At 43.7% G+C, this 13,189-nt stretch overlaps 1 protein-coding gene across 1 annotated transcript; it reads left to right on the top strand.

Annotated features, from left to right (window-relative positions):
- The first annotated feature begins 8,161 nt into the window (after positions 1-8,161).
- LOC109157333 lies at positions 8,162-9,009 on the top strand. The gene is made up of 2 exons (XM_019305232.1): positions 8,162-8,702; positions 8,843-9,009. Exons 1-2 carry the CDS (start codon positions 8,162-8,164, stop codon positions 9,007-9,009), a joined length of 708 nt encoding a protein of 235 aa, XP_019160777.1.
- Positions 9,010-13,189: the final 4,180 nt, after the last annotated feature.

The following is a 13,189-nucleotide window of genomic DNA, read 5'->3' as shown; positions in this document are numbered from 1 at the left end:
CGTGTTCGTGTTCAGAATTTTAACCCGTTAACCTTAACGTGTCGTGTCCGTGTTTAGTCTTATCGTGTTCGTGTCGTTATCGTGTTGACCCGTTAACGAACCCGTATACACGAATTGCCAGGTCTATCAAATAATGTCAATACATAAGCATGGCACGCAGGCTGAAAGAGAAACTAGCTACTCTACGCCTCGGATCTCTAGCGCGCTTTGGGATCTACTCATCTGTGCCTGAAAGCCAAATATATCTGTTCAGCGAGAGATGCTGGTAACCCACTCTAACGCGTTGAAATACAATATAGGTATATATATAGATATAGATATAGGAAAACCATTTTGAAGCAGGAAGATATATACTTAGGAGACTCTGGCTTTAAAATCAGGGATAGACTCATCAAATAGGGACAAGCACATTAATCAATGATAAATAGTTAAGTAGAGATAACATCATAAGGAATATGCAACTAAGGTCACAGATTCAATTCAAACACATCATCATTCAAGTATCATTCATATCACATAATCATTGATGGCGCCACGGGACCAATCGCATGCCCCGAACATGAGGGTTAATGCTTATAGCATTAACAAGGCCCCGCAGCACCCTACCTAAGTACCGAGGTATGAGGGGAGTTGATCACAACCAACCCTTTGAGAACCGCTGACGAACTCAACGTAGGACCACGATCCGACACACCGCTGACGCGCCCAGTCGGTGGACCGCGATCCCCTTTACAAAGGGGGACTTACGACCCTACACACCGTTGATGCGCACAATCGGTGGACCGTAGTGGATCAAGCCCGACACACCGCTGAGCTAAACTCACTCGGTGGGAAAAGATCCTCGGAGACTACGGCCCTACATACCGATGTCCCATCACTCGGTGGATCGTAGCCAGCCGTAGCCCTACACACCGCCTGATTACTCAGGTCGGTGGACTACAGCCTTCCTCGGCTTGTTGGCCCTACACACCGCCTGGCGCGTCCAGGTCGGTGGGTCATATCACTGAGGCCCGTGTGGACCGTCAGTCCTATATATAATCTTTATATATCTGACCGGTCTCTACCAGCCTGGTTAACAGTTGGGATGGTTCTCAGCCCATTCAACTGCCCGTATAGTGGACCTCAGTCCTATATAATATTTATATACTTGACCGATCTTAACCGGCCTGGTTAACAGTTGGGATGGTTCTCAACCCATTCAACTGCCCGTATAGTGGACCTCAGTCCTATATAATATTTATATACCTAACCGATCTTAACCGTCCTGGTTAACAGTTGGGATGGTTCTCAGGCCATTCAACTGCCCGTATAGTGGACCTCAGTCCTATATAATATTTATATACCTGATCGATCTTAACCGGCCTGGTTAACAGTTGGGATGGTTCTCAGCCCATTCAACTGCCCGTATAGCCCACTTGATCTTAACCAAGTTGGGGTCATGCATCACGTAACACACAATAGCACATAATAACAATATAACACATAATAGTATATAGGGAAGGGGGAGACATATAATTAAGCTTACGTGTGATCATTCACATTCTAAGAATTGTCCTAAGGGGTTCATACGACTTCCACTTAGGTCAACGGGTTACCGATTCGACTAGCATGCGGTTCCTAAGAGTCACACTTCCTACGAACGGTTCCCGAAACATCAAACTAGACCCAGACACGACAAACGGGGTCCGTTGGGACACCACGGGGAATAGGGAACATCAAACGGGGAAGCCGGGGACCCGGGATGGGTCATGGACCAGCGGGTAGCCGGTGGGTGAGGGATCACCCGCCGGCTGCCCGCGGGAGATCACTGCTCGGCAGCGGGTTGCCGGCGGGCGGACGCCTGCCCGCTGCCCGGCGGTAATCTTCGGGCAGCGGGTAGGTGGCGGGTACCCCTACCCCCACCTACCCCCCACTGACTCATTTATCACAATTTCGTCCCGGGATCCTTTGTGGAACTCGAAACCATGCTTAGACAGTTTTAAACGCAATTAACGACACCACGTAGTTAATTAATGGATCAAAAGCAAGAATCACGTATAACTCATCCTATCACGACTTCTAAACATAAAAAACACCCGAACATGCGAATTCCCACCCGAATATAAATCAAGAACGTCACAATACAAATTCCCAATCCGACCTAGGGCTCTAATCCCACCCAAATCATCAAGAACATATTTTATCTTTAACATCAAGAAAATATCAAGATTCGTCAAGAATCATCACATCATAATCAGGAACTTCCTTTTAACATCAAGATCATCAAGATTATCATGAAAGCATATAAATCATCTTATCAATCATCGAGAACATAACATAATTATCATAGAAGAATTCAATCGAGACGCAAGAATATAGAGGGAGGCCAAGGAAGAAGATTATAGCGAAGAAAATAGGTTTTGTTGAGACATGGGTTACCTCTTAGCCTTAATTAATCATTCCTTCGCTATTAAGGTTCTTCCCTAAGATTTTCATCTGTTTTGATCTCCCTAGGCTTGGTGGAGGGGAGTCCCTTGGGAATTCTTGTGTGGTGATATCTATTGTGGTGTTACTTCTAGGTGGCTCCTATGTCCTTATATATATTTAGGAGTCCTAATTAGTGTCTGAATGGTATGGGTTTACTAATTCTATTCCTTATAGGACTAAGGACTTGTTTTAGGGATAAGGGCCCAAGGTCCATGGTGGACCTATATTAATTAATTAAAGAGAATCCTAACCATAATCTGAATAGTAAATGTATACTTTCTTTATTCCTAATAGATGTGTAGGCCTAGGATTCCTAATTAGGATCTGATTAGTAAAATGTTGACTTTCTTTATTTCTAATAGGCTTATGACTCTAGTTTAGGCAAGGGTCCACGATCCGTGGTGGACCATATTAATTAATTAAAGGGATTTCTAATCAAATTAAATCCTTTTTAATTATAATTAATGAAATTAATTAAATAATTAATTCGGGATTAAAGGTCGTAACACAAGGTGTTACAGTATATCACCCTCGAGGAGATTTGCCTTAAACCCGAGGAGGAGCGAAGGGAATTGGTTGACCGATTGGACATCTCCAACAAAAAGCTTAAAACGGGCAATGCAAGATTGTGGGGGACTAGAGGCCGGGAAGTGAGGAACAGGAGGAAGATAGCGAGCCTAACCCACCGGCACCCGCACGAACAGGAGGAAACCCAAGGGGACAAAATGAAGAATCTATCCATGAGCGTATCCTCGCACAGCTCACCAGGCAAAACCAAATCACGGACGAAGGGTTCTCGTCCTTAATCCACGCGACACGCGCTTTAGATCAGAGGGTGGCAGCAATCGAGACCATCCTGGGCACTCGCGGGGCATCCAGTTCAGGAACAGGAAACCAAGGTAAATCCGAACCTTCCAATCACCACGTCACCAGAAATCCAGTCTACCTCAGCAAGGACAACACGTAGGGCCACGTTCCTAACCAGGAGGCCAAAATACGGGATGTCCAGGGTTGAAAGAGTGGGTTAACGCACCCCCAAAGCCTCTTGTAAGGGGGGAGAGTGTAACACCCCGTGTTACGACCCCTAAAACCAATTAATCATTTAATCATTTACCCAAAAGAAAGAATTAAATTACAGTAATTAATTAGGAGAAGGCCCACCATAGTCCATGGGCCCTTATCCCTACAACCAAGCCCCTTGTCCTAGAAGGAATAGAATTAGCAAGCCTATAGTATTTGGACCCTAATTGGGACTCTTAGGTATATAACTAGGGGACATAGGAGGCACCTAGAACCCACACCACAATAATCTCTCACCACACAAGAAGTTCCAAGAATCCCCCTAGGAGAAATCAAGAAAGAAGGAATCTTAAAGAAAGACCCTTCATAGCCAAGGAAATTAATTAAGGCTAAGAGGTAACCCATGTCTCAACAAAACCTATTTTCCTTGCTATAATTATCTTCTTTGGCTTCTTCTCTACGCTTGTGTCGTGATGAATCGTTTATAATATTCATGATATGGTCTTGATGATTGATGGGATGATTTTATGTGTGATCTTGATAATCTTGATGATGATAAGAGGTTCTTGATGATTATGTGATGTTCTTGATAAATCTTGATGTTTCTTGGTATTAAAAAGATGAACTATGATTTTGATAACTTGAATATGATTAGAGCCCTAGGTCAAATTGGGGATTTCGTATTGTGTTATTCTTGATATAATTGGGTGGGATTTTGCATGTTCGGGTGTTTATAATGTTAGAAATCATGATAGGATGTGTGCTATTTGATTCTTGCCTTTGATCCATTAATTGTCTACGTAGTGTCATCAATTGCGTTTAAAAGTGTCTAAGCATGGTTTCGGGTTCCACAACGGATCCCGGGACGTTCATTGTGATAAAGAGTCAGTGGGGGGTAGGGGGACCCGCTGCCCGAAGTGGACGCCGTCGGCAGCGGGCAGCCGGCGGGCAGGCGACTGCCCGCCGGGCACCCGCTGCCCGAAGACTTGTCGCCGGCAGGTGGTCCTCCACCCACCGGCTACCCGCTGGAATTTACCCACCTTGGGTCTTCGGCTTCCCCGTTTGGTGTTTCCCCGACCCTCGTGGTGTCCCAACGGACTCCGAGTATCGTGCCTAAGTCTAGTTTGATGTTTCGGGTACCGTTCGTAGGATAAATGAGCCTTATATATCGCATGCTAGTTGAATTGGTATCCCGTGGCCTAGGTGAAAGAAGTATGAACCCCTTAGGACTATTCCTAGTTTTTGGATGACCACGCACAGGTTTCTTTATACGTTTTCTCCCCTTTCCCAATGTGTTAATATGAGTTGCATGTGCTTGCTATGTGTTATGTGTGCATGATACCCCAATTTGGTTGCGATCAAATTGGTTATCCCTGAGCTGCGGTTCAGAAGCTGGCTGCGGTCAGAATTACACTCTCGGGCTGCGGTCCACCGTTTGGTTGCGATCAAACGTTTTACATGATCTGAGCTGCGGTTCATATTCCTGGCTGCGGTGAGATGATCACTCTTGGGCTGTGGTCCACTGTTTAGTTGCGATCAAACATTATGATGAGCTACGGTTCATCGGTCGGTTGCGATCGACCCCTTCGTATTGCGATACGAGGCAGGGTGCTGCGGGGCCGTGTCAGAGCTATGTGCGCTGACCCTCATGTATGGGCATGCGATTGGTCCTGTGGCGCCACCAAAGTATGCTTGTGTGATGAGATACGAATTCAATGATGACGTGAATAAGATGAAGTGAATTTGTGACCATAGGATATATGCTAGTATCTTTATATGCTTGGTTATAACTGTTAAATGTGCGTATCCCTATCTGTCGAGTCTATTCCTGGTTTAAAACTAGTGTCTCTTAAGTATATATCTTCTTGCTTCAAAATGATTTTCGTATATCTATATATATCTATCTATAATGTATTTCAACGCGTTGGAGTGGGTTACCAGCATCTCTCGCTGAACAGATATATTTGGCTTTCAGGCACAAATGAGTAGACACTGGAGCGCGCTAGAGATTTGGAGCGTAGAGTAGATAGTTTCCCTTTCGGCCTGCGTGCCATGCTTATGTATTGACATTATTGAGGATATTAGTTAGTTAGCCTGTGCACCTAAGTTCTCTAGCTCAGGTGTGGTATAGCACCCCGCACTCTTATGTTATGTTTTGGGATTTAATAAGAATTTCCATTTATTATATAAGTCTCAAAAGTTTTAAAATTTCGTGGTGTTACAGCCTGTACCTTTAGTACAATGTCCGGGCACAACTGGTGCCAATCTCCAACAATTCATTACCACCAATCACAATCTCATCATCATCATCATCATCATCATCATCATCATCATCATCATCATCATCATCATCATCAGTCACACCAGCAATTGAGCAATGACCACGATACTCATCACCATTCAATCAATCAACACATAATCAAATAACAATCAAGACACAACAAGAACGAAACGTATTACACATAAATTCCTAGAACGATACCCAAAACATCAAACGAGACTCATACACGACAAATGGGATACAACGGGACACAATAGGACACGGGGAAACAACAAACGGGGAAAAATCGCGACCCATGCCGGGTTTCCAGCGGGTGGGTGGCGGGTGGAGGACCACCCGCCGGCGGCAACACACCATTACAGCGCTGCCCGTTGGAATAGTAACATGGGCAGCGGGTAGGTGGTGGGCACCCCTGCGCCACCTACCCCCCACTGGCTCACAAGTAACATTTTGGTCCCAGGATCTCTCGTGGAACCCGAAACCATGTCCAGACACATTCGAACACATAACGACAACACCACGTATTCAATTAACGGGATTAAACCAAGAATTACACCAAATACGTTCTAACATGATTCCTAAACATGCCAAGACTCCACATTAATCACATAACGGTTCAGGAACATCCAGAACAACAAGAACATCAAGAAATCTATATGCAAAGTCCTACATACAAGTCCTAGGCTAGACTCAACACCCGGTCATGCATAATCCCACCCAAATATGCCAAGAACATCATAATACGAAATTCACGATATAAACCCTAGGGCTCTAGATATAATTAAAATACGAGATCATACATATAATCAATCACAATATCAAGAACATCAAGATTATCAAATAAGCACAATATAAATCCTTTGCAAGGGCTCTATCAAGACTCAATCACAGAATCACATATCAAATGAGCCAACAAATAAGATATAGCAAGGAAAATAGGTTTTTTCGAGACATGGGTTACCTCTTAGCCTTAATTAATCCTCCCTTGGCTATTAAGGTTCTTCCTCTCTCTGATTGATCTCCCTAGGCTTGGTGGTGGGGAGTCTCCGGGGAATAATTTCGTGTAATACAATTATGGGTGGTAAGGACTCTAGTTGCTTTCTAATCCCCTATTTATAGAGTTAGGATTCCTAATAAGAGTCTAAATATTAAAGACCTATGTTTCTATTCTTAATAGATTTATAGACCTAGGATTCTTAATTAGAATTTGACTGGTGAAGGGTCTACTCTCTTTATTCCCAATAGGCTTAAGGCTCGGGTCCACGATTCATGGTGGACCACATTAATTAATTAAAGGGAATCCTGTCTAAATTAAATCCTTTTTAATTATTATTACGGAATTAATTAAATAATTAATCCAGGATTAAAGGTCGTAACACGGGGTGTTACATAAACCCTTGTTGTGATGATTATGTTGGGACAGTGGACAGTGTGGGGATCTTTTAATGGATTGAGATGATGGATTGATGTGATGGTTATACCATAATCGGGTCTTTGACCCCGCGAAATCTCTAATCGGGTCTATGACCCCGCGAATCCATAATCGGGTCTTTGACCCCGCGTATTTAATTGATGACTGGGAACCCTCCACACTGATCCACTTGGAATCGAGTCACTGAGATTGACTCCGCGGTATTTGGTTGATTGGTTGTCCCTGTGAGGACTTGGTACTTGAGATTGATGTTGATTGTGTGATTATATTGAGAACTGGAATATACTTGATTGTTGTGATTGATCTATCTCTCTCTTATTGTTCATAACTCTTCGTTGATATCTCTTGATTCGGTCTCATTGTTGACAACCTCGTGGTATATCGTCTTATTGTTGAGTATGTATCTCGTGTGGTTTTGAATTGATTCTATTCTCTATCTTTTACTGAGTTAGAGTTGGTTAGTGATGTATACTTATGTATTCCCAAGTCACAAAACTATTTTGTGTATGAAATGTATATTTATGTATCTTTACACATAGGAGTGGGGTTACTTAGCATTTCTCGCTAATCCTTTTAAAAATGATTTCAGGTATGGAGTAGTTTAGCTTATGAGAGTGCGGTAGTTGGAGTCTAGCTTCTACCTTATATTTAGATCTTTTGTTTAGCCTTAGCTAATTGGCCTGTGAGCCTTATATTAGACACTTATGATATTTTGATAGATTTTGACTAGTTTCCCTATTTTATTATGATATTCATGTTTGAGGACTAGACTTGCCTGTGCATATGGGTTGAGCTAACCTAAATGTGGCATAGCATCCCCGTTAAATTGATTTAGCTTCCGCACATTATTTATAGCAGTTAGACTTTGTTTACCTATCTTTGCCAAGTTAATGCTTTAAGTTGTGATTAGAAATCGGGGTTGTTACAAAAACGCCTTGGCCACACCGTTCACTAAGGACGTAATGGCTGAGCCTTTACCTAAAGATTTCCATTTCCCGACCATCAAACCCTACACAGGGTCGGCGGATCCTGGGGATCATCTTAACAGATACGAGGCCGTCATGATGATGATCGGAGTAAACAACACCATCATGTGTCGCGCATTCTGCGCAACTCTGGACGGTCAGTCCCAAGACTGGTTCGGGTCCATATCGGAGGAATCCATCCCCACATTTGCGATCCTAACGAAGAGGTTCTTATCACAGTTCGCCGAGAGTATGCATCGAAAGAAACAGTTCGCAGATCTATGCTACTTAAAACAACAAAGTTTGGAGACATTGGTAGAGTACCTGAGCAAATGGAAGAAGGAGGCCATGGGGGTGGCTAACTTCGATGACAAATCGGCCATCCCGTTCTTCAAAAACAACCTCAGGTCCGACCCTTTCCACAGCGACCTCCTCCGGAATGAGCCGACGAAGTACGTGGAGCTGATGGACCGTGCGTCGCGGTATGCCAATGCAGAGATAGATGAGAGGAGGAAGAATGAGAAGGAGGAAGGTCGAGGTTGGAGGGACAAAGCGCCCCAATCTCAACAGGACCACCACATGTTAAGGCTACCACGCCGCGATAGGGGTCCTCGACTAGCCCCTTGCGGTAGTTGACCCCGTTGACTCAGCCTGTGAGTGTCATTTTGGACCATGCAGGGGATATGGGCATCATGGAGTTCCCTGATGAGTGCATGAAAATCTCCTCCAAAGCCGACCCCAAGAAGTATTGTCGCTTCCATCGGCAGCATAGACACGAGACAGACGAGTGTATGGTCCTCAAGAGACAAATCGAAGAGCTCATCCAGCAAGGGTACCTCGGCTAGTACGTTAAAAGGTCGGGGCATGACCAGGGCCAACCTCCTAGCAACGTTTGGAAAAAGAAGGGTGGTTTCGGACCATCCTCCTCTGGCCAGCGTAAGAGAAAACTTGGCCGACTCACCGCGGAGGAGGAGAAGGAGTTACACAACCCGCCAAAGAAACAAACTATCCATGTAATATTCGATGGTCCAGATGGAGGAGACATGCCAGCCGAGAGGAAGAAGTGGGCGCAGAGCCTGTACGTGGGGGAGGTCGTCCAACCACCACACGAGAAGAAACAAAGAAGGGAGCTATAAAGGGGTTGTCAATATAAGGAAGGGGAAACGGAAATTGGTCTAAGTGAAGGGACTCATCATCACTTGACGGGAGGTCCGAATAGTCAATGGAATCCAATATCACACCATAGTCAAAGGGTTCGGCAAAGGCTAATATTCGTTCATTGCAAACAAAAGGCACCAAATGCATAAACAAGTTCGCAAGCAATACACAACTCGTTAGAAACTCTAAAAGAGGGGGTGAAGGAATACTCACCTGACTCAACAAAGGGAGAGGAGTTGACGGGGTTGGGGAGTGGAGCGAGCCCAACCGACGCCTGACTTGGCGGTGCTTGGGCTCGAGCGATGACAGCGTCGGCAGGTGGTGGAGCAATCTGGTTGGCGATTGGATAGAGAGGTCGGCGGCGACTACCCGGCAGCGTTCTCGGTGGCGCAGCGACGTCGGCTCGGTGGGTAGACTCGGTGACCTCGGCGGCATAATTTTTAAGGCGGGAGGAAATCTTAGGAGGTGAATTTGTGAAGTAGTGTGGTAGAATGGGGGAGAAAGAGGGTATTTATATAGGAGGAGGAGGAGAATAAAAGGGGGGAAACGTATAAGCCATTTTTTGGGTCTCAAAATTCAAAATTGGTCTTGGGAAGAGGAAGACTTTATGAGCAAGAGAGATGATGTGACTTGTTGTGTGTGGGAGTGGGTTTGGAACATTTGAAGAATATTTATAGGGAATGAGGAAGAGTTGTTGTAGGATGGAGACTCCAAAAATGACAAGGATGGACTGATTTCGAATTTTATACAACATCAGACTCCTACCGTGAGAGAAGTTCTATCCGAGCACGGATTGTGATTTCAGGCACGAAACTTTGGTCCGTAATTATTGGTCGGCTATAATACTCTCTTGTTCTGATGACTTCTCGCAGCACCGAGAGTGGGGGACTGATGATGGAATAATTACGAAGCGAGTCCGGAGCGAAGTAATATGAAGCGAATAAGACCCAAAACCCGATATGACTACGCACGCGACCGGGCAGACCATGGAGGGGTCTACAACCCCGGAGTCCTCGGCCACTACCACCCAGGGGTCGGCCACCTTGGGGTCGGCTACCCCGGGGTCAGCTAGCGTGAGGTCGGCCGCTACCGGGGTCGGCCATCTCATGGTCATCGCTTGGCTGTGCTCCGAGCTTGGCCAAGGGACAGGGTACTTGTGTTGACCGAGTCTTGTGGCGACGGTTACGGTCCAGGCAGCTCCCACCGCATCCTCCGGGGTTGTTATGGCGCATTGGAGTATAATAGCACTCCTTTTGTGTCCTAATCAGACATTTTCTACCTTTTATCTAGTCTTGTCTTGTTGTTACACGATCCCTGTCTTTGAAATAACACTTTATATACGATTAATACAATATTCGTCCCCGTGACGTATATTCGTTCACTATTATCGTTATATTCATTCTTAATTCGTTTAATCCTATACTTGTCACGTAAATACATATATTCGGGTTAATTAATTTAGTCCAACCGGGTTAATATAATCCATCAATGACAATCCAGTCAGCACAAACCGGTTGTTAACCTACTAAAAATGTCAATTGTTTTTTTTTTTTTTTTTTTTTCTTTTTTTGTCTCGTTGATTATTTTTGAAGCTTATTTGAGTTTGGTGGCTTAATTGTTATTCCCCAAATAGTTCAATTGCGTATTTGTACCATTTCCCTTTTAAAAATGTATTATTTATTTATTTATTTATGGTCCACAAGAGTTGTATGGACCATGGTCCATGTAATAATGTTTGGGTGTGAGTTACGATGACGAAGAATTTAGATAATGTTGGTGTATGTAGGCAGTTGAATTGGTTTTCTTTTTACGTCGCATTTTTCTGCTATATATACATACACACACACACACACACACGCACACACACACACACACACACACACACACACACATATATATATATATATATATATATATATATATATATATATATATATATATATATATATATATATATATATATATATATATATAAAGTTATCAAACCCTAACATAGTAACATCTAATATTCTGACCTGTTCAGACTTCAGACCTCTCCGCCTCCGCCTCCTTCCTTCAATCTCTTCGAAATGGCACTTTGCATAGAGAAGAAGAGGATAAGAAGAAGCAGCGAAAGCATAAGTCCGTGAGAACTGAGAACAAGCTCCAGCCTCCATGTCTCCAACGCCTCTGCAGTCTACCCTCATCATCGTTAGTTTGCCACTGCGTTACTGCCTCAGTGTGACAAGCCAAAATTTAATTTTATAAATCCAATTTTAAGAAATTCTAAAATAGCCATTTTCACTCCATTAATTTTTTTTTTTTTAGATAAGTTGGTGTTCGAATAAATTATTTTGAGTTACCAAGTGGTTTGTGGTTTACTGGTACCTGGTTACTCCTCGAAGTGGGAGGTGAAAGGTTTGAACCTCACTTGAGGCAAGTAGTGTGTATATAGGGTCTCCCTTTTTCCTTATAATAATAAAAAAATTATTTTGAGTTACATTTTAAATTAATTCAACACCGGAACTTATTTTAATTCCAAAATCCTAAATTTTCAGGTACTTCGCGTACCAAATTTTTTTAAACTGAGAAACCTATCTGAGTGAGACTGGGAGAAATCTGAACCAAATGTTTGTTTAGAAATCATCTTTCGAAAAATCTATTTTGACCCCAAACTATTTAAAATCACCTTTCAGACTATGGTCTATGTTGCAAGGTGGACCATAAGCCTTTCAACCCCTTTGCCTGATATTTCTTTTAGCCAAGCCAAAGTACCATCTTGCCCTCCACCAATCATTGAGCATCAACCTAGGGTTTAGCACCCTATATAAACTTCACTATTCCATTGATGAATTCCTGATCTCTTTCTTTGCCTCACCAAAACCTTGTTTGCGAAGTAGAAAAAAGAACAACACAGTAAGTTTCATACACCATTCTCAACCATTTCCTCCTTGTTCTTTCTAGTTCCATTCCTTTGCTTCCAATCTCTGAGGTTTCTATCCTTAAGCTTTGTGGTATGGTTTGTTTAGGGAGTTTATGTGGTGAAGGAGGTGCTAGCTAAGTTGAGAGGAAGAAGAGATCCAAGCTAAGAGTGCAAACAACAAAAGGTATAACCCCATGGACTCCCACTTTTAAGTTTTGGCTCTGTGAAGCCTTGTTTCATAGGTATAAAGGCGTAGAAATGCTAGATTTTTGAAGTATTTGAGCTATGAGGTGATTTATTACTTGTCTATGATGTGTTGTTATTGTTTTGGATGTTTAGGATTTGTCTGAGGTTGAATTGCAGATGAGAAGAGATCATATAGTGCACAGGCAGTGTGCACTAGACCAGGCACCGGCCCCAGCCAACGGCCCAATAAGGGGACCGTTGGCTAGAGCCGTGGCCAGCCGGGCCTAGGGAACGGCCCTAGGAGAGGGCCGTTGCCTAGAGCCGGCAAGCTAGCGGCTTGAGGGGGGCGGGCCTTGCTGAGCCCCGCCCCATGGTCCGTGAGATTGTTCTTGTGCAGTGGCCGGGCCCTCGTGGCTCAGGTATGTGTCAATTCGGACCAGGTGCCATGGGCCCTTGGCTCGGTACCTCGGGGCCGTCTTGATGCACGTTTGGGCTTTGATTTCATTGAATTTGGATTAGAAATGAGCATGTTATAGTAGAATTTGTGATGAAATGCTTCATAGAATTGTTGTCTGAGTTCTCTGTTTTGGGATTTAGCTTATCTTTGCCTTCCTGATGACATTTGAGTAGTTGCATAGAGAAGCATGAACATTTTGTGAATGAGATTTGTTAGAGAAGCATGACTAGAATGTGTTCTATGTTCAATGGAAATTATAGTCTCTTATTATTGTGAAAGTATACGGAGTATGATATGATGCAAACCAAGCATGATTGTGTGT

This window comes from Ipomoea nil, unplaced genomic scaffold (genome assembly GCF_001879475.1).
Source record: "Ipomoea nil cultivar Tokyo-kokei standard unplaced genomic scaffold, Asagao_1.1 scaffold2779, whole genome shotgun sequence".
Taxonomy (NCBI): Eukaryota; Viridiplantae; Streptophyta; class Magnoliopsida; order Solanales; family Convolvulaceae; genus Ipomoea; species Ipomoea nil.
This window is presented reverse-complemented; position numbering and strand designations above follow the sequence as displayed.

Bases quoted from the DNA above. Each gene is read 5' to 3' on its own strand.
- LOC109157333 (XM_019305232.1), top strand. From the start codon at position 8,162: ATGGCTGAGCCTTTACCTAAAGATTTCCATTTCCCGACCATCAAACCC. The intron at 8,703-8,842 runs GTTGGAGGGACA...TGGACCATGCAG, and splicing joins TGAGAAGGAGGAAGGTCGAG to GGGATATGGGCATCATGGAG.